The following is a 21,459-nucleotide window of genomic DNA, read 5'->3' on the forward strand; positions in this document are numbered from 1 at the left end:
CGCAGCCGACAGTTTGGAGCGCGTTTCTACGGGCGTCGAGGCCGGCTTGCAGGTCTGCATGTTGGCACGCTCGAGGAGTTCTTCAGCATACTTGCGTTGCGACAAGAAGAACCCGTCGTCCGTGCGCGTCACAGCGATGCCGAGGAAGTAGTGAAGTGGCCCGAGGTCTTTCATCGAGAACTCGGTGGAGAGCAGACCTTGCAGTCGTCGTAGTAGAGCGGTGGACGACGCGGCAAGGATTATGTCGTCGACGTACAGCAGTAAGTAGGCGCCACCGGCGTCGCTTTGGAGCACGAACAGAGATGGATCTGCGCGCGAGACGGCAAATCCGATGCTGCAGGCGAACGCGGCGAACCGCGTGAACCAGGCGCGCGGCGCTTGCTTCAACCCGTACAATGATTTGTCGAGGAGGCAGATGTGGTCGGGGTGGTCGGCATCAACAAAGCCCGCCGGCTGCTGACAGTACACCTGCTCCGTCAGATGGCCGTGGAGGAAAGCATTGTTGACGTCCATCTGGTGGACTGGCCAGCCCCGCGACGCCGCGATGGTGTGGACGACACGGATCGTGGCCGCCTTGACGACCGGCCAGAAGGTTTCGTCGAAGTCGACGCCGGGGCGCTGGGAGAAGCCGCGAACAACCCAGCGCGCCTTGTAACGCACCAGCGTGCCGTCGGCCTTGAGCTTGTGTCGAAACAGCCACTTGCCGGTGACGATGTTGGCGCCGCGCGGCCGGGGTACGAGCCGCCGGGTATTGTTCGCCATCAGTGCCCTGTACTCCACCTGCATCGCAGTCAACCAACAAGGATCGCGCAAAGCGGCACGCACAGTCTTTGGGATGGGTGAGATCTCGTTAGACGTTGAAGTGGTGTGGTTCTGGTGGTATTTGGGGTTTGGGAAGAACTTACCAGCCTGAGCACGAGTACGCATGGTATGGGTGGGCACTGGGCACTCGCGACCGCGAGCTGCAGGTGGTGCTGGTGAGGAGGGCAGGGGGGAGACGTCGGGGAAGGCAGATGGATCGACGTCGGGTGTGTTGGGCTCGGGTGTGGGGGGCGATGGTGTGGCTGCCATGGCAGTAGGCTCAGGTTGTTGCGGGGAACACAGGGGTGTGAGTGTAGCCACCGGTGGAGCGGGTGTAGCCACCGGTGGAGCAGGTGGCCGGACGGTGCGTGGTTGGCGCGGGACATGTGGCATGGAGTAAATCTCGTCGGTGAGGGATGGTGTGGTGGGTGTGTCTATGGCGTTGTTCTCTTGGAAGGGAAATGTGCCCTCGTCAAAAACGACATGCCGTGAGATGACCACACGCCCGGTGGCGCGATTCTGGCAGCGATAGCCTTTGTGTTCGTGCGAGTAGCCGAGGAAAACACAAGGCGCCGACCGGGGAGCAAGTTTGTGCGGGGTGGTGGCCGTGAGGTTTGGATAGCATAGGCAGCCGAACACCCGAAGGGCTGTGTAATCTGGGTGGACGCCGTACAGAAGGAAGAACGGCGTGTGATCGTGGCGGGGGCGACACGGGCGCCGGTTGAGGAGGAAGGTTGCCGTCTGAAGCGCTTCAGCCCAGTACGAGTAGGGCATGTGAGCATGGACAAGCAGCGATCTGGTGATGTCGTTGAGTGTCCGCAGGGCTCGTTCTGCGCGCCCGTTCTGGGGCGAGGTGTACGGGCACGACATGCGGAGCTGTGTGCCAAGGGAGGAGAACAGGGCGCGGGAGGCGGCGTTCTCAAATTCCTTGCCATTGTCAGTTTGGACAGTGAGGATGGGAAGGTTGAATTGAGTGCGTGCAAAGTGAAAGAACGTGCGAATGGCGGGAAGCACCTCCGATTTGTGGCGTAATGGGAATGTCCAGGCAAAATGGCTATAATCATCGAGAAGTAATAGGTAATACTGGCAACCAGAGTTGCTTTGGGCTGGAGCAGTCCATACATCACAGTGCACTAATTGAAAGGGAAAGAAAGATACATGATCGGATGAACCGAACTGGAGCCTAGTGCTCTTTCCTAGTTGACAAGCTTGACAGATAGTGGGTTGGCTTGGGGTGTGGTCGACGCCCGAGAGACGGAGGGTGCGGCTGAGGGCATCCCCGCCTGGATGGCCTAGGCGTTGGTGCCACACATCTCGCGAAGTGGCGGTGAGGGCGTGGTGACCATGTGGCAGCGCAGGTGTGGGCGTCAAGGGAAAGAGGTCATCATCGGCGGCATTACAACGGAGGATCACCTTCTTCGTTCTTCGTTCCTTGACAGAAAAACCAAGATCATCAAATTCGACATTGAGAGGATTGTCACGGGCAAGAGCTTTAACTGATATGAGATTCCTAATCAGGTGCGGGGAGACGAGGACATTGCGAAGACAGATGGGGGAGCCGCTGGTGGGAATGGTGGTGCCCGGTGTGCGTGACCGCTAGCGTGCTCCCGTCGCCGACAATGATGCGAGATGAACTGTAAGGGACTGAGGAGGAGAGCATACCAGACGAAGACGCCATGTGCGATGTTGCTCCGGTGTCGAGGTACCAGTCGGCCGTTGGTGGCGCCGGCTGCTGCTGCTGCATCGACATGGAGTTCAGGGCGTGGATGAGCGCATTCTGATCCCAGGAAGGACCAGGAGGGTTGGTGGAGTTGTTCGTCAGTGCGTCGTACAGGGGGTGAGCGGGCACGACCCCTGGTTGCCAGACCACAGGAGGTGCGTGCGCTGGAACGCCTGGCCCGGCGGCATAGTGCGATGCAGTGCCGGTGAACGGCGTGCTCCCACCGGGTCGGGGTCCAAGGACGCCGGCGCCAGGTGCATGGAGACGCCAAGGCATCGGCCAGGCGTGGACCATACCGGTCCATGGAGCCGCAGAAGGAGTGGGAGGGCGAGTCATGTGGCCGCCCCCGCCGGAGTACGAGCCCTGACCCCCGCCGGAGTTTGAGCCCTGGCCCCCGCCGGAGTTGTTGGCCTTGCCCTTGCCCTTGTAGCGCCCGTTCCCGCCGCTGTTGCGCCCGTGGCCGCCATTCTGCCCGCCCGAGCCGCTGCTGGTGTTGGGCACACGTGCAGCATGCAGGGCAGTCTCAGTGTTGGCGTCGGCGGACAGACGACTCTCCTCGAGCAGCAGGAATGCACGGCATCGGAGGAACGCCGGGAAGGGAGTCTGCATCGTCAGAATGGGCACAGCGTAGCGAAAACGCGGGTGCAGACCACGAAACATGTTGAGCACCTGGTCGCGGTCGGTGACGGGCGCGCCGAGCTCGGCGAGGCGATCGGCGCAGTCCTTGAGCCGTGCGAAGAAGGAGAGGATGGACGAGCTCCCCTGCTCGATGCGGCGAAACTCGGTGGAGAGGAACACCACCTGGTGCTCAGCGTTCTCGAGGAAGAGGGTGCAGATGGCCGCCCAGAGAACGGCGGCGGTGGCGCCGCGCTGGTGGACGAGCCCGAACACCTCTGGGCTAACTCGGTTGTACAACCAGGAGACGAGATGAGCATCGTCTTGCGCCCAGGCAGGGTCGCGGGGACGTGGCGGTCCGGTGAGGTGATCTGCGACAGCGAGCTTCTGGAAGGTGACTTCGAAGAGGGTGCGCCAGTGGGAGAAGTTGGGTGGGTTCAGGGTGAGCACAAGAGGGACGTGCTGGTTGATGAAGACGCCGGCGAGTGGGGAGGCGAGCGGCTGGTGCGTCATGGAGGAGGAGGCCGTGGGGTCTGGAGCGAAGAGAGCCCCGTGGGCAAGTGCAGATGGGGTGAGGAGGGGCTGGTGAATGGTCTGAGAGGAGGGAGGTGTGACGGGCGAGCTGCCAGAGAGAGAGCCCGGACGTGGTGTAGGTGGGGAGGCGGCGGCGGCGGCGGCGTCGACATGACGCCGGCGAGCGCAGGTTTGCGGAAGCGGAGTGGAGCGGTTTACAGGCGAGGGAGAAGCCCAGCGTCTGATACCATGTAGAATAGTGGAGGAAGAGGGAGATCACACCTTGGGTGCTCTCCGGTGTATACTCATGTATATATAGCCGGTTACAACAGGGCGCAGGGGTGTGGCGACGTGCATGGATCGTGGGATCGTGCATGCATGACGTGCGCACGTACAGGGAGAGAGAGAGATGGGTAAGCTAGCTACTGTTAACACTAACTCCCGTCTCAGTCGAACGTGCAGTCGGAGGCTCACCCAGCACGGTACGGCAAACCGAACGTGGATTTTTGGAGCACGGGTGCTTTAAATAGTTTAAAAACACTTTGAGTTTCAAAAAATTCTACATAATCATATGGATGTATACTGCACATGTCTAAAGCTTGACGATGAAATAAATAAACATGTGAGCTATACAAAAATAATAAAATGTTGGTTTCTAAATAGTGAATAATACGTACACGGTTCAGCAAACTTCAAAATACACACCATTGAAAATATAGGGCTCACTAGAGCTCGTGCACCAAACTTACTCTTTGCGCTCCTCCCTCCCCCTCCCTCTCTGCTATAGTAGATAGGCGACCGAATCCCCAGCATCGAACACTAGTGAGGCCGTGGGTTCTCCACCCCTCCGTCCATCGCTGGAGGGGAGGGAACTGCAACGACCCATCTTGTAAACCTGTTGGTCAGGAATTGTAAGAGAACTTGCAATCATCATGTATCATAATGCACCTCATATCATAGCTTAGCATATAGTTGCATGGTGAAAAAACCCTCTAGGTTAACTTCGCATTATGCCCAAATCTGCTCATAAGTGAATGTTGAGAAGAAAATGGCATCCAACTAATGAATGACCTGATATTTCCCCGAGTCCTAGATGTCATAACCAATCCCTAGGACTGATCTCAAATTTTCTGGATTAGTTTTGGTATTTGAATCAAATGATAATTGTTCAGATTCAAAAATTGGTAGAAGTCTAATTTAATTGCTTGGTGGTGATCCCCTTATGAAAATTCATGAAAATTGATATATCGGGATAATATGTTGTCCTTAACCTCCAGTAAAATTATCAGGACTTTTGGAATCATATTTCATCTACATGCAATTCAGACCCAAATTTAGGGCAGAACTGAATTTGAATTTAAATGATAGCCAAATACTTCTGAAAAATCTTGAAAATTTTCACAGTAGTGTGAAATAGTATGATTGAAACCTGTACCTAGAGTTTTGAGCCAACAAATGGTTAACTAGCCCTTTAAAATCCAAGGAATGAAAGGAATACAAGAAATAGAAGACAGGAGGGGCCAACCCAAACCAAACTGTGGGTCGAACCGGGTCTAGTCGGTCACCCCGACCTATTTCTTTTTTTTTTTCTCTGTTTCTCAAAAAAAAAATTGTCCTCTTTTCCTTTCCCCACTGACCAATGGGGCCCGACGGGACCCACCAATCAGGTTCCCTTCCATCTCATCGGTGCAACGTGCAGAGAGTTTGCCTCCAGGTCGAGATCGGCATTGGCACCCAGGGCACCAACAGAAACACACGTTGTCTGGACGCAATCGTGGCCTCCTCGCATCTTCCGTGAGCTCTCCCCTCTGCCTCCATGTCCTTGAGCTCCACCGTCACGGCCGATTTGGCGCAAGTACTCGAGCCGATATCGGCGTCGTACCCGGCTTCGGCGGACACCTCCACGGTGCCTTCGTCGCAACCTTCTTTCCCGAGCTCACCTTCTGCTCGTCTGAGCCTCGAGCTTTGACGAATCCTCTCGACCAAGATCACTTCTGCTCGTCTTCTTCTCAGGACGGCGCCTACCGCCGCCCGCTCGGGATCCGCCGGCCGCCCCTAAGGCCAGAGCATGCAACGCTCGCCATCGAACTACCAGGTGACCTGTAGCTCCTGTAAGTCCACGACCTCAATGCCGTGGAGGCCATAGCAGCGGAGCAGCACCCGAGCCGCCGCCTATGACCCCCATACACCGGCGACACAGCGGCTAGCCATGTCCTCCCTGGCTCGGCGTCGCCCCGGCTCTGCCTCGGACGGTGCCTCGCCATCCTCTTCTCTTCGCAAATCGAGTGACGCAAGTTTCATTTTCAGACAACTTGCAAATAGCACATGGATTACTATTTATAAACGTGCATTTCAAATGCAGGCCTGCCTTCAGGTTCAGTCAGGAATTATCAATGCAAGTCTCAACCCAGAATTATTACAAAAGTGTGCAAGCACAACACTGAATGTTATAAACATTCCGAACAACATGTATGCAATTTACCATTCAACGTCACGCAACACGACAAACCACACCACTCCTTCCGGTTGACAGTACCCCATTCTTGTATCATGCCGCAGCTCGAGACTGATGTGCAGATAGGCTTTCCAAGTACTTATCCACGATGTCCAAACCACACATTTCCTTCACGTGGGTCATCGGCGCGGGGACGTCGAGCTGGAACGTGAGCTCTGAGCTTCCAAACTCCTTCCTTGCCGCTCGGATGGCCTCTCTCACCGCGCAATGGACCGATGCTGCAAGAACCAGGGCAGGTTCCCCAGAGGCTGCCAGAGGCAGACTAGTTAAATCACTTTAACAAATGAAATTTTCAGCCGGCAAAATAGTAAAACTATATTCATGTTGCTTCAATTCAGGGAAAGCACAATCCTACTACATACCTTTTGACGAAAGAACACGGTTCTTATGGTACCCAGTGTTGAGCACCTCAGCGTTGAACTGCTTCGGGATGGTGTCTACGCTCGGGATCTTGTAGACCCATGTGCTGTCGCTCACAACCAGTCCATCGGCATTTGTTTCGTGTTCTTCGTTTATGAAGAAACCGATTCCTTGGATGAAGGAGCCTTCAATCTGTAAGATGGATGGTAGAGATCAGATATGAATATATGATGCCATCATGTACTATAATGAAGAAAAAATCTGACCAGGGCTGTAATGTAATGTACTTGCTCTGTTTCGATGTAAGGCATTATCAAATAATATCCGTGTTCACTACAAAATGATAAAAGAAGAGCATAGCGCAGTGGAAAATATCTCAAACCTGGCCCAAGTCCACTGCAGGGTTCAAACTCTTTCCACAGTCATACACAAGGTCGCTCCGTAGTAAAGTAATAGCTCCTGTAAGAACATCAATCTCTACCTGAATTTTCAGTAAAAAGTGAAAAGGAAGTCAGGAAAGTATCACAATATCATCCAGTAACTATTGAACTATGCTAGTGTGATTGACATTTAGCAGAATATTTCTGTACCTCACTTATAGCAGCTCCATAGTTCAGATAGGTGCTGGATTCTTGGCCAGGTACCCAGTATGCACTTGAGGACAAATTAACATTATCCTTAATGGCCTATTTGGGAAAGTGTTAGCATGTATAAAGATAACAATTTCCACACACAAACATTTTACACTTATGTAGCATAAAAACCCTGAGGAAAATAAAAAAATAACCTGAGCAATCAAAGCATCCCATGAAACAGCACCGCCGGATTGCTGCTTGAGCTTCTCCATGACTGGCTTTAATCTGTCAACCAACATGTTGCAGGCCTCAAGGGTTGCTGCACAGCTAGATTCAGACGAAGTGCTGCCAGCAGTGAGTCCACCTTGGATCAAGTTCAGCGTGTCAGCCTGAAGAAGACGCACTCTATCAAGAAGACATTCAGATCCATCAGGCCATAACTGTCCCAACGCGAAAACTGTCATCTGCTGTACTTTGGTCCACAGTCCCTGCCCAACCTCAACACCTCCAACCTCGACCACAATGGAACCATCGTTGAGCACAGAAACTCTTCCAGGAGCTGGCCTTGGTGCCACCTTGAAGATGAGGGGCACACAAGAGATACCCCTCTTCCGCCACTTGTTGCGGTTGTTAAAATGCTTGATGGATTCAGCTCGATGCAGGTAGCTTGACGTCGTGAGTAATCTATTGAAAATAGAATGCAATGTGTACGTCGATGCTTCGCCTGCGCTTTCTGGATAGAACAACACAAGACTGTCATAGGTGTGGAAATTCTTCTGCCTGACATTATTAGCATCAAGCGACAGCACCGAAGCGACATGCTCGATGATAGCTTCAGCGATAAAAGATCCCTGCGTATCTCCAGGAGCACGCATTGTTGACTTGGATGTGTTGTTTGTCTTACAGACCTTGATGTCAAACGAGAGGGCACCCCAGTTGTATTTCTTCAGGCCTGACATCATATAGTCTGGAATTAGGGGGCTCGCATCTGGAGAAATCCCAGCGTTGATCAGAATGTCCAGGTGCAAGGCTGTGATTCTCCCATTGGACTTGAAACCAACAGTGTAATATGCTTTTATGGGGTGCCGGCCCCCGATCATGATCATGTCAGTACTGCGGTTGAGATACATCCGCACCGGACGACGTAACTTGAAGGCACAAAGTGCAGCTGCCGTTGCTAACTGCAAAAGCATATATTGTTGGATCACTGAGTAGCAACAGCTAAAAATGGTCAATGTTTCTGCTTTCTTGGAAGCTGAATGAATGGTAAAATGATGCTCAAATGTGCAAACTTATGTTAGAAGCTATCACTAGAACTCTAATCTACCGTAAAAATAGAAATCATCTCTTCATAAAATGCAATATTCATAAAAAAGTACTGTTAGATTCTTTTAGTTGTAACACACAGGCTTTGAATTTGTTGCCACTCTGTTGGACTGTTGTTCATGATTGTTTGTTTCTTACTTACAGTGTATGATCTGAATGCCTTCCCACCAAAGCCTCCTCCAACCCTTCTTGTAATGACACGCACATTGCTGAATGGAATGCCGAGGCACCTCGCTATGACACTCTGCGCAAGCTCAGGGTATTGTGATGAACTGTAGACTACAAGAGTGTTATCTTCATCTGGAATCGCCAGTGCTGTTTGTGTTTCCATATAGAAGTAGTATTGAGAGGCAAGTTTCACCTGCGATCATCGAAGTCATACATATTAATGCATGCCATGTGGTGTTGAAAACAGAGACCATCGAAAATCAAATTTAAACGTTTGCGTTGTTAAGTATAAGAACTTCCATTCACTTTTGAGCAATGCATGAGATGTCAGTATGAAAAGGTCTCGCGGTGTGTAGAATTAACATACTTCTGTCGCGAGGATCTTGTGATCAGCTTCCGCCATGCCCTTCGAAAAATCACCAACTTGTTTTGGATACCTCTCAGGAGGAACTTCGAAATAACTATTGTTCTGTACAGCCTGTTCTACAGTTAAGATTGGTGGCTTCAAATCTTTTGTGTCATATTCAACAACGACCTGTTTGCCTGCCAAATTGGCATATCTCTGAGTCTCTGCAATCTGAGGTAAAGTACACATTTTAATGGTATCAGTATTGAAGAAATACACAATAACAATTCATTGTAATAAGTTTGTGACCAGGGCAAAAGTTAGCTAATGGTTACTTGTAACCAGGGAAAAATTGGCACTAATTATTAATTAGTTTAATTTAAAAAGATTACTCTCGGTGTTTAAACTAAATACGAGCATATTATGATAAAATGTGACATGAATACATTATATTTTTGCATATCCACTAACGTTGATTTTTAGTAAGCAATTTTGTTATGAAAGAAATGGAGATACAAGCGCACCACAGAAAATTTCCGTGAGCGTTTGATTAACCCAATCTAATATAGATTTTGTTAGGGTATTTTATAAATGAAAATTTGGATGTACATATATAGATATATCTTTTGGATGACAATGTGTGATATTAGGGTTTATTATTTTAATGTGTACAGATTTGACCCTCCTAATTAAAAATAACTTCTTCCTTAAGATTAACAACCTTATTTTACAGAGACTAATGAAGAAAATCCCATTTATAAATTGACTTTATTTCACAAGAATTTATTTTTGAGTAAACATTAAAAATATGAAAAGATAAGTACCACGACACCAAGGGCTTGCCCAGCATACTCAGCGACAGGAGAACCAAAGAGTGGTTCGTCCCCAAACAAGAAGCTTGATCCAATATTTTGCCCTCCACTTGGAATATCCTTCGTGGAAACAACCGTGAGGACCTTCTCTGATGCTAAAGATGGCTTGAATTTGATATTCTTGACATATGCAAGAGGCTGTGTGCTGTAAATAAACTCTCCATAGAGGCAATTTTTTGGAGCAGGAATATCATCTACATATACTGCCTCCCCTGCAGTACAGAAAATTAAAGGAAGGACAATTTGGAGAGGAAGAGAACTTCTAGATCCCATTAATAACTTTGATGATGTAAGCTTATTAAACACATACCAGAAGCTTGAAGCTCAACTGCGTACTTTTTAATCGGCTCGCCAACTGGTTTATGATCATCACTGGAAATTGCTTCTCGACGCGAAGACAATGGAAGGCTACAGGGATCATCTGTATCTGAAGAACTAGCAGAACCAATGCTCAGAGTCTTTCCAGGCCCTTTGATTCCTTTAGCAAATGGAGACAGGAAACTGAAGAGAAATCCAACAGCCACACTGACTCTGTATTCAGGATGTGATGTTCCTTCCATTGGTACAATTGTTTCTCTAAGTAACCGAACTGCTTCGAGCACAACAGATGGAGTGAGCACTTTTCCATTCAGGTGTTGTTCAACTTTTGTTGCTCTAATGGCATGTTCCGTCCCATAGGCACCAAAGGCCATGTGTAGGTTACTCAGCACAAGATCACCACATGATTTCTGGGAGACATGGCCCAGCATTGCAGAGTTAATATATGAAACCGCATTGCCAAGAGGGCGCGGCGCTGCTCGGTAAGTTTCAAAGATCACCTTACTTTCTTTCTGAGAATCTGAAGCCCAATGTGGAATAAATATGCTTAGGAGCAATGTACTGGGATCACTAGGAGGCAGCTCCAGAAACTCTTCCAAAGTAACCTCTAGTGTTTCTGAATAAACCTGAAGAAGAACAGTTGAAGCAGCACCGAGAAGTATGGTCGCGATGTCCGAGGGAAAAGGGTATTTCTGTGCTAGAATTATGTTCCCACCAATGCTTGCTGTGTTACGGACAAACGGTGAGGCCACCTTGCTCATGTGCTCGGAGAGTTTTCTGAAAACCACACTTCCATCTGGAGATGATTTAGACCCGGCTTCTTGCTCAAGTATCTCGATGGTCTTAGAAATTGGTGTAGCTGCTCCAATTTCAATACCACTGTCTTTCTTCCAAATAGCTGAAAGCTCTGGAATGTCACCGATGTCAATATACTTGTTATATAGATCCTGATCCTTGTATCCCTTTACACCAGAACTTGTGTTCGCGACAACCACTTTAACTGTGCAGTCACTGAACAAGCCAGAGTTCAACAAATCATAATATTGCTTGATGCTTTTAAGATGATACCAACCCTCCTTGGAGATCGTAACATCCGAATCATCATTTAGATGATGAAGCGAAGATTTTATTTCGGATTTCAGGAAGTCCGGGAAAGTGCAGACTCCGCCGCCAAGAGTGTAAGCTGGCAACTTGCTAACGTCGGCGTGCTTATCGCCTTTCTTCCAGAATACATTGAGGCCCAAATCCTCCAGGTCAACATCTGAAGCAAAACTTTTGCAGGCGTCAACAATCGGCCTATAACCGGTACATCTACACATGTTGCCTGAGAACGCTCTTTCTGCTTCGGACACCGTCAGCTTTGAGAAACCCTTTTGTGGTTCAGGCTTGTTGGATTTGTCGGCATTGGCGAGAGAGGTGAAAATAGACATGCACATGCCAGGAGTGCAGAAGCCACACTGGGAAGCATGGAACCCAGCCATCCTCTTATGGATGGAATGGAAACCATCTTTGGTATTTCCCAGGCCTTCGGTGGTGATGACTGAGCAGAGATTTATGTTGTAGAGCAGAGTCAAGCATGAACTTGCAGAGAATTCAGTGACTTCATCTTTTGTTGGATTGTAAGTTGCTATAAGGACTACACAAGCTCCACATCCACCTGCAATAGAGCACAACGATACAGTTATTCATGGGATGCTATAACCGCCTTTTCTCGGGACAATATAAACATAATATTGATCTGGAGGAACCGGCCGAACTGAAAGAACCAGGCGTTATGTGAAAATTGAACAAACATAACCAAATTTACTGCTAGTTATTTATCCCAATTTGGTTCGGATTCTTATTCCAAAATCTGAACTCCCAGGTAAACAAAAACAATGACAGCAGTGAATCATATGGATGGAAACATATACACGATAATGTCGGTGCGCAAACCACGGGCCGTATGAATCATATAGTGCCAGATTATAAAAAATATTTGCATAGGAGTGAAACACTATTAGTACATGAACTTGCCAGGGGTGTTATGTTTAGTACATCAGCCTAGAAACCAGTCAATTTCAGAAGTGAAACCTACTGATGCAGAGCAAAGCATATCTAGAAATCCTCCAGAAACTGTTTCCCCCCTGTATCAGAGGTGCAGAGACCCTCACCGCCCTTGTCGCGTAGGACATGTGGTGCGCCAGCGGCATCTGAGGCCGTGTCCTCTCGCTTCACACTCTAGATCGCCTCCGGCCATGGGTTGGGTCAGAGGGGGAGGCGGGGGAGAGAAATGGGAAGAGATGGGAGAGTGAGGGGGAGGGGAACCGAAAAGAGAGACACAGTGGCTCGACGGAGATAGCGCCGGAGCCGGGGAAGACGTGCGGCGGCAAAGCTAAACTGGGGATTTGAGGGCCGATTTGGGAAATTTGGGTACCGTTTTCACTCTCTGAGGTGGTGAGGGGCTTCTGTGTAAGATTCCTGCGATTTTGTAAAATATCGCTATAGTTGGTGGGTCTGTTTCTAAATTAACATCACTAACAAATTTACGGTTTCAATGTATTTTACTCTTTTCACAAACTTCTGCAGTATTGCATTAGCATCCGCAGAGATTGTAATAATGATACTTGTGTCTAAACCAGGGATTCCGTGATCTTCAAAAACTCTCTTTCATCGAGCTGGTGTAATCCATTTAAAAAAAAAAAAAATCAAGCCGAATTTTGAATAGCTTTCCCTACGTCTTTGTTGATCGAAATGCTATCATGTCAAATGCTACCCACCACTAATGTGTTTAAATTGTCACTTTGAATCCTTAGCTTAAGAGATACTACCTCTGTTTCAAAATAATAAAAGTTCTGGATTTGTCCTAAGTCAAAATTGTTAAATCTGACCAAGTCTACAGAAACATATATTAACATCGAGAACACTAAATTAGTCTCATGAGATTATTTTTGTACTAGTGTATTTGGTGTTCTAGATCTTGCCATATTTTTCTATAGAGTTGGTCAAACTAAGACAAGTTTGACTTAGGGCAAACTAGAACTTCACTTATTTTGAAACGGGGGTAGTAACTCACTAGGTCTTGTTCTAAAATGTAGGACAGACTTGCATTGGCTCAATGTAAGTTGTGGATGTGCAGAACTTTTGAGGGTTTTGAGCCTATGAGGAGGAGGGGCCGTTACCAATGGCGCTGCTAATAGCAGGTCAGCCGGGGAGGATCTCAATCTCAATGGCGTGGTTGCTGTAAGTTCTAACACACTCATCGAGCTAAGGAATTGGTGGAGTGGTAGACGTTGGTTCACGCTAGACGGGGAATATATTGTCCAGGTGGATCGAGCGAGGTGCAAAAGTGCATGGCCCCACTCGATGGGGCTGGTGCTCCAAGCTGTGTCGCACTAGGTAGGTAGGAAGATGAATGCCGACCATAACAAATCTAGCTCGGCAGGCTTCTATCCCATGCAGTGGCGGAGCTACATTGGGGCCAGTCCATATCATGGCCCGCCCATCTTTTAGAAATTTTTAAGCTATACATTTACTCTTGAGCCTTGGACCAACAAAACATAGGCTATTCCCCTTTTGTTTGACCCTCCTAGCCCGCCCAGCACTGGGCTTTAAGCTTGATCATTGATCCGATGACATCCCTACATGGAGGTGATCCTATTTCGCGCGTTCGCTGAATAGCAACCTACTCCTTCCGTTTCAAAATAGATGACCCAACTTTTAACTAACTTTGTACTAAATTTAGTACAAAGTTGGGTCATCTATTTTGAAACGGAGGGAGTATATATATTGCATATCCCCCCTTGGGTGTGCCCCATCCTAGTTAGCCCATTCTGATTTTTCTTCCGACGGGTTTTGGGAAGGTCCTAGAACCATCGTTGAATCGTTTTTTTTTCTCTATTTTCTTCTGGCTTTTCCTTTCATTGTTCATTTATTCCTTTTCTTCTTCTTCTTTTTCCTTTTCCTTTTTACAAGTCCACAAACTTCTTATCAAACTTGTAAAATTTCAAAGTCGTGAAGTTTTTCAAATCAGCGAACAGTTTTTCAAAATCATGAACTTCTTTGAAAATCATGCACATTTTTCTAAAAATTCAGAATAAACTCAAATTTGTCATTGTATTTTTGAAATACATGAATGATTTTTTAATCCGAGAAGGTGTTTTAAATTAGTTAACATTTTCAAAATATTAAATAAAAAAAAATTCAAATTCATGTTTTTTAAACTATATACATTTTCCAAATTGATGAGATTTTTTGAAACTCGCAAGCAGTTTTTGAATTGGCAAACAATTTTTAAGTTGGCAATTAATTTTTTGAAATCCGTGAAAATCTTAATGAATTGCGGATATTTTTTTTAAAAAATTTAAAATTGTAATTTTAGAACAAGGATCATTTTCTAATATCAAAAAATTTCTTAAATTTTTTAACGTATGATTTTATAAATTTTAAAAATAAAATTTGTGAAGATTTTACGGAAACCCCAATTTTGTAAGAAGCAAAAAGTAAAAAAAAAGAAGCGAAGAAACAAAGAAAGGAAAGAAAATGAAAAGGAAAAACAGAGGCGCCCCATCCCGCCCATGGGGCTTGCCCAAAGAGCGTTTGGGGGACTAGCGGCGCACTATGCGCGCAATAGGAGGTCCCCCCTCAACCTGGCCCAATCCAGAATCGTTTCTAGTTCCTCCTCTCCGCCTTACGCGCTGTTCCTGCAAGCCTTGCAGGGTACTCCCTCCGTCTTATAATATAAAAACATTTTTCAAGTTGTTTTAGCTTGAAAACGTTCTTATATTATGGAACGAAGGGAGTATCAATTAGTTGCAGATTAACAGCATATACGGAGGTGCTCAGTCAGCCATACGTAAGCGCTGCCGCATAGGAATTTTAGTGATGTGACAGAAAGGCGGGAAATGAGAGAATGAGAGGAAGAGGACTATAATGTATATTATCATCCGTGCATGCCACGAGAAAGGGACGTGCCATCTTTCCAACAATCAACCACCTAATAACTATCCAACTGTGGAGGATTGACAACAAATGCGTATTGGCATAAAACGAAACAGTGTTGGTTATGACTCTGTGACAAGGACGTATGAGAAAGCACGTTCCACACTGGAATGTAGAATCGTGACTCGTGAGCTATGGCCAAAATGGAAACGCCAAGGAAGATCACTGTCAGCCTGTCACTGCAAATATGATCGTAACCACCGACCGACCGGCTTAGCTATCAGTGACCGGTAGTTCAACACTTGACGCGAAGTCTATGTTTTCCGTTGGTATTCCTTTTCATTTTTGCAATCAAGGTACGTAAGGTACATCATTTTTCCTGTATGAGTGCTCTAATAATGCTGCCAGAGTAGACCAGAGATTCATGGCCGGTATAATGGCTAGTCTGTAATTTTTTGTAAACTCTTCTTATTTGGTGAGACCTGGCAAAGCATTTACATCTGTTTCAAAGAAAAAATGCACTTCATTAGATGAATCACTTGCATCTATGGTGAAACCATGAACACTTACAATTTTGCAATTTGTTAACTAGTAGTATTTCCTTGCACCTTAGATCGGCACCCGAGCACACCACAGCTGGATGTACCCAAGCACCGACACCAATCGCTTGAATGTGACATTATGAGGGTAGATGCATGGAGTTAAATTTTGAATAGTAATTGAGTCAATTACACCGATGGTGCTTGAACTTGGTGCAAACGGTCACTTTGGTGCTAGAACTTGTGGCATACATCGAACTGGTGTAACAAGTTGGCTCGGGCGTGCAAATACGGTACAAACCTTGGCTGTGTACGCCCGGGCCGCTGATTAGGCACGCCAACATGGCATGGGTCCCGCCGTCAGTGACCCGAAGGCAGACAGGAGGGCGTGTGGCCAATTTTTTTGTGTAAACCCCCTTGAATTATTATTTTCCCTCAAAAACGCCCTGTCGACGTTGCAAGATGGCATTTCATTTTTTCGACTCTATAGCCAGTGGGCCCCGTGTGTACACACTGAGAATTATTAACAAGAAAAAACGAAGGCCTCCACGTCTCGAACATGCGACCCTTGCCCATGTCACAGTCTGGCTGCTACACCATTCAGTCTTCACAACTTCAGATAAATTTTTGTATTCATCAATTTGAATATTAAATATAAGCAGCACATGTATATTTTTCTATTAAATAAACATTTTAAATGTCCATATTTAATAAACAATTTTATATAATAGATGTGTGTATGTTTAAATATTTTTATCTACTAATCATTGTTTGTATGTCTAACATTTACAAAAAATAAATATTTGAACATTATTTTAATTACTTACATTTCACAAATATTTCAAAAAGAATTAGCGCGTGCAAATGGGCTGCACTATCTGCAGCCAATTTAAGCCCCACATGTATCTTCCTTATACTACATTAACAGTTGTTATCCTTGTTAGACATCCGAATGTAATTGATGCAGTGGGTATGAGCACGAGCGCCCTAACAGTAGGTCGTCGTGTTGAATTCTCAAAAAAAAAAGGTCACGTGTTGGAGTGTAGGAGTCTATCATATTCCCTTTTAATTCCCGCCAAAAAAACATTTTCCCTTTTAATTTTCTCGTCGGGACTCACCTGTCATACAACAAACAAAATAAAATACCATCTACCACGTGGACAGGGTCTTTTTTGTGAGAAATAAAAAATGTCGAGGTTTTTCTGCAAAAAGAAAAAAACAGGCCACGCACTTCTAGTCTCTGACAAAGGGCCCCACGCCACGCTGGCGGCCAAGTCAGCGTTGATTTCGTATCCAAGTGCGGTTAGCACTGTATTTGCACACCTGAACCAAGTTGTTGCACCAGTTCAATGTATGCCACAAGTTCTAGCACCAAAGTGACCGTTTACGCCAAGTTCAAGCACCACCGATGTAATTGACTCATAGTAATTCGACTATTTGCTTCTCAAGCTTAGTGTGGCATTTTGTGGACCATGGAATAAATGATCACTCAACCAACCATATTCCGTACCTCGAATCTGGACGTGATATGTGTTACAATCAGTAGGACCTACTAAAAGTAGCGATCACTTTAGCCCAACACATTTCGAAGTTTACAAAATTGAATTATGTTGAATGATCATGTCGAAATAGACATGAAACATGTTCGCCGACATAGTGATCTTGGTGTCAGACTATTGGCCGGTCTCCAACAGACTGAAACATCACTTTCCTTTTAGTGGGAGTTCACGACGACAGTGATCGCGCTCGTAACTAAATACTCCCTTCTTTCCAAGTTTATACTAAATTTGTTCTTTTTAGAAAAGGAGGAAGACCCCCGGCCTCTGCATTTGGGTGATGCATACAGCCATTTTATTAATTATTCTCAAAAGACCTTACAAAGAAATACATCAGTAAGTCTGAAGTCACCGTCTAGGCAACATCTATCGCTACTCCTATCCATTTGATGAAGAGATGCTGATAGTCTGGGCCTAATACCAAACAGACCTCGCAGCCAAACCTAACATCTAAGACTTGAGTTCCCATCCAGGACGCCTGCCGGGTATGGGTCATCCACCGGTCCGGCGCACCCCTCAACCAGGACGCCTGCCGGGTATGAGGCCGCCGCAGCCACCTGCCACCAATCCATCTTCAGAGATGTACTGCTGCATCTACCTTGCCCGGTCTAACTGTCGTCGACGCCACCACGACGCCAGACAACGCCACCATCCTGCGCCCGTCCATCAACACACGCCCAGTAGCGAGACCCCGCTGCTCCATGCCGCTGAGACCCGCCATTGTCGGCGTGTCAGATGCAACGCCGCTCCTCCTTCGCGAACACCACCTGCTACCACTGGTCCTATCCCCTCCACCTGTAGATCCTCTGCACTCCCAACCGAGCCCCAGTGCCCCTGACGACACCTCCAGAAAGGTCACGACACAAAAAGCGCCGCTGCCGCCAGATCCGAAAAGGATTGAAGGTTTTCACCCGGCCGGGGATCGGGGTGGGTAGATTGGGCCTTCAGCTGCGCCTTCATGAAGGAAAGCGGCGCCCATGGGCATCGCCGCCGCCGGGCCGGCTAGACTAGCCAAGGTTTCCCCCGGACCCAAAATACACCACCAGGGCTCACCACCACCGGAGCCTGCAGCCGCAAACCACCGGGACGATGACAGAGGCAGCAGGAGAAAGGGGAACCTCCAGATCTGACGCAACGGAGAACCGCGCCATGGCCGGACTCCACCAGCGACCCGCCACCCGCGCGGCCGAGTACGCTGGCCAGCGTCGCCTGCAGACATCTCCAGCCGCCGGACGCCGCCGCCTCGCCGATAGGGCCGCCGCCCAAGGATCCGCAGGCCACCGATGCGATACTCCGGCCCGCAGGCCGACGGGATCGATCCGGGCGCCGAGATCCCCGCCGCCACTTTCCCCGGCGTCCGCGCGGGCTTTGCCGGCAGCCGTCTCCGGCGGCGGCGAGGGACGAAGGGGGATGAGGGGAGGCGGGCGGCGAAAGATCGGATCGCCCCCGAGTCGCCAGGGCCGCGTCTCGTACGCAAGTATCTCGTCATACTAAATTTGTAACACTTATTTTGAAGCGAAGGGAGTATAAAGCAGATAATGATGTACGCTCGGACCACAGCGCATGCATGTCGACGCAAAATGACACAAGACATAATTCAAGTGTGTACTCTCCCAGCACACACACGACCGACAGCACAACGCTTGAGCGATGTTGGTCTGCTTTGCGTTCGTGCTAGCAAGAGAATGGTGGATCAAGAGCATGCACCTTCGCCGCAGCCGAGCGTGGTGCCGGTGAAGGGCGTCCGGGTCCGGATGAACTCGAGCAGCGTGGTGCCGGGGTGGACGCCGGCGCCGGCCACCTCGTGCCGCCGCCCGTTCAGCGCGAACACCACCTTCTCCAGCCTCGTCGACCCCATCGCCGCTTCGCCACCGCCCGGTTGCGGCGATGTATGGGTAGCTACTCTGCCTGGCAGGCTAGGACGCGCACGGCGACGCGTGTGTGTGATGGAGAACGTGGTGGGCGAGCTGCTGCTGCTGCGCTATAGCGAGGGAGTTGAATGCTGTCTGCCTACTTGCGTACGTGACGCGAGTGCTGGCTGCACGCCTCCGCGTGGCCTCCAGCGTCACCGACGGGGACGGACAGCGCGGCATGGCGGTGATCCGGCCGGTAGGTGCACGTGCAGTGCGAGCGGTGCCGAAGCAGTGCTGTTTGGACAAGAAAACGTCGCAATATTTTTTTCTGCTGCGTGGATAACGATCCTTGTTTTCTTGAGATAGGGAACCCCTCATGCCTCCTAGCGCGCCTTCGTCGGTTGTCAACATGGAAGCGGCAAGAGATACGATCTTGACTCCCACTTGAAAACGTTATCTGCTTTCCTTGCAGAAAAAAAAACGTGATCTGATATTCCACCGTCGTCTCTTCCTCTGATCCTCTCTCCATTTGAAAAAAGAGATTCCTCATCAACGTGGAGCAAGCAAAGCTTGCGGCGTGGAGTCTGCATAGTCTCTTTGTATGTCTGCCCGGGAAAAGAAATTTTGTCACGTATCAACTTTGATACGCGTGGATACCGTAGGAGGTCGTCAACTTTGACTCTCAATCGGTTAAGTAATTCTCGCGACGTCCGATTGTCACTAACAAGTTCTTCCTCCCCGACATGTTCATGTCGATGAGATTAAATCTACCCTTCATATTCATAGTGGTTCTAGACGTGATTGTATAACATATTTTTTTTATTGTGTACTAAATTCCCTTTAAATCTGAGGTTGAGCTCTCACGCACGCGTCACGCCCCCTCGTTGCCCCCGCCCTCGACATAGGCCACACAGACACACCTGTCACACACGTGGTTGCCCCCGCCCTCTGTAACATGGGCCATGTTGCAAATCTTAGATGAGCTCCCACAAGAACGGACATGTCATGCACGCGAGGCAGCGAACGGCACGACAAAAATCAGTCCCTAGCCTTTTCCTTAGACGTAAATAAAGTTTGGGCTATGAGCAACTACAGCTCAATCAACCCTTTGCGTACCTTGCATCTGGATGTGATATATGTTACATCAGTAAGACCTACTAAGTTGCGATCGCTTTAGCCCAACATATTTCAAAGTTTATAAAATGAATTATGTTGCACGATCATGCTGAAATAGACATGAAACATCGTCGACGACATAATGATCTCAGTGTCACATCGGCCGGTCTCCAACAGACTAAAACACCAATTTCCTTGTACCGGGAGTTCAGGACGCCGGTGATCGTGCTCGTAAACATAATAAATATTAAATAGACGTACGTCTTTGGATCATCAAAATGACGATGTACACTCGGACCGCAACGCATGTTGAAGTCACACAAGGCATAATTCTAGTGTGTACTCGCTTTCCTTTTTTGAAACTTTCAACGGGGGAAGAGAGCCCCTCACCTGAATTTCGTTTCAAAGGTCGCGCAAACGCAAGAAAAAAAATCTGGTAGTTCTTGGCCGTAGGATGAAATCGGAGAGAAAATTAGTACTCCCTTTGTAAAGAAATATAAGAGCGTCTAGATAACTCACTATTTTAGTGATCTAAACGCTTTTATATTTCTTTACAGAGGGAGTAGTTCCGAAGGAACCAGGACAAAGGGTTTGAGCTCAAGTGGAAGCTCTGAATTGTGCACTCATGATCGGCAGTACGTATACTACACTCAAGCGATGTTGCCCTCAAGAGAGAAAAGAAAGAATCTTCTTCACGCAGGTTCCTAGAGCAAAGCCAGCTAGAGAATGGCGGATCACGAGCGAGGAATGCACTGCATGCGTAGTATAGCATGATGAGCGTACGTACCTTCGCCGCAGCCGAGCTTGGTGCCGGTGAAGGGCGTCCGGGTGCGGATGAACTCGAGCAGCGTGGTCCCAGGGTGCACGTCGGCGCCGGCCACCTCGTAGCGCCGCCCGTTCAGCGCGAACACCACCTTCTCCAGCCTCGTCGACCCCATCGCGCGCCACTTCGCTGGTCGCCACCGCTCGGTCGACCTCGGCGGGCGAGTGAGCTAACCAGAAATGGTGGATTGAGATGTCTACTATATGAGGAGGTACTCAGCTTGGCAAGGACGTGCACTGGGATGTGAGTGATGGGGGAACGTGGTGGGCGAGCTGCTGCTGGCCGCTATAGGGAGGGAGCTAGTTGGATGAATGCTGGTCGTCGGCCTCGATCTGTTGCCTCTTTACTTGCGTGACGGCGAGTGGTTAGCTGCCCCGGCGACTCGGAGCGCGGGGAGGAGATCGGGCCAGCGTCACCCGACGGGGACAGCCACGATACGGGCCGCGATCTGATAGGTCCTTGGACGTGCACGGCACGTGCAGTGGGATGTAACTACTGAAGCTTTGCTGTCTACTAGTCTAGA

At 48.5% G+C, this 21,459-nt stretch overlaps 1 protein-coding gene across 2 annotated transcripts; it reads right to left on the minus strand.

Moving 5' to 3' along the window:
• Positions 1 to 5,961: 5,961 nt before the first annotated feature.
• LOC123166651 (putative aldehyde oxidase-like protein) lies at positions 5,962 to 21,251 on the minus strand. 2 transcript variants are annotated; one of them, XM_044584454.1, is made up of 10 exons: positions 20,901 to 21,251; positions 10,122 to 11,786; positions 9,764 to 10,023; positions 8,961 to 9,170; positions 8,568 to 8,786; positions 7,312 to 8,280; positions 7,115 to 7,210; positions 6,907 to 7,005; positions 6,527 to 6,716; positions 5,962 to 6,412 (listed from the first exon to the last, which is right to left on the minus strand). In XM_044584454.1, exons 1-10 carry the CDS (start codon positions 21,049 to 21,051, stop codon positions 6,198 to 6,200), a joined length of 4,074 nt encoding a protein of 1,357 aa, XP_044440389.1. In that variant the 5' UTR covers positions 21,052 to 21,251; the 3' UTR covers positions 5,962 to 6,197. The 2 variants fall into 2 exon arrangements, with proteins under 2 accessions (XP_044440389.1, XP_044440390.1); XM_044584455.1 differs by lacking the exon at positions 20,901 to 21,251 and adding an exon at positions 18,852 to 19,090.
• Between the last annotated feature and the right edge of the window lie 208 nt (positions 21,252 to 21,459).

The sequence above is a fragment of the Triticum aestivum genome, chromosome 7D, assembly GCF_018294505.1.
Source record: "Triticum aestivum cultivar Chinese Spring chromosome 7D, IWGSC CS RefSeq v2.1, whole genome shotgun sequence".
Lineage (NCBI taxonomy): Eukaryota > Viridiplantae > Streptophyta > Magnoliopsida > Poales > Poaceae > Triticum > Triticum aestivum.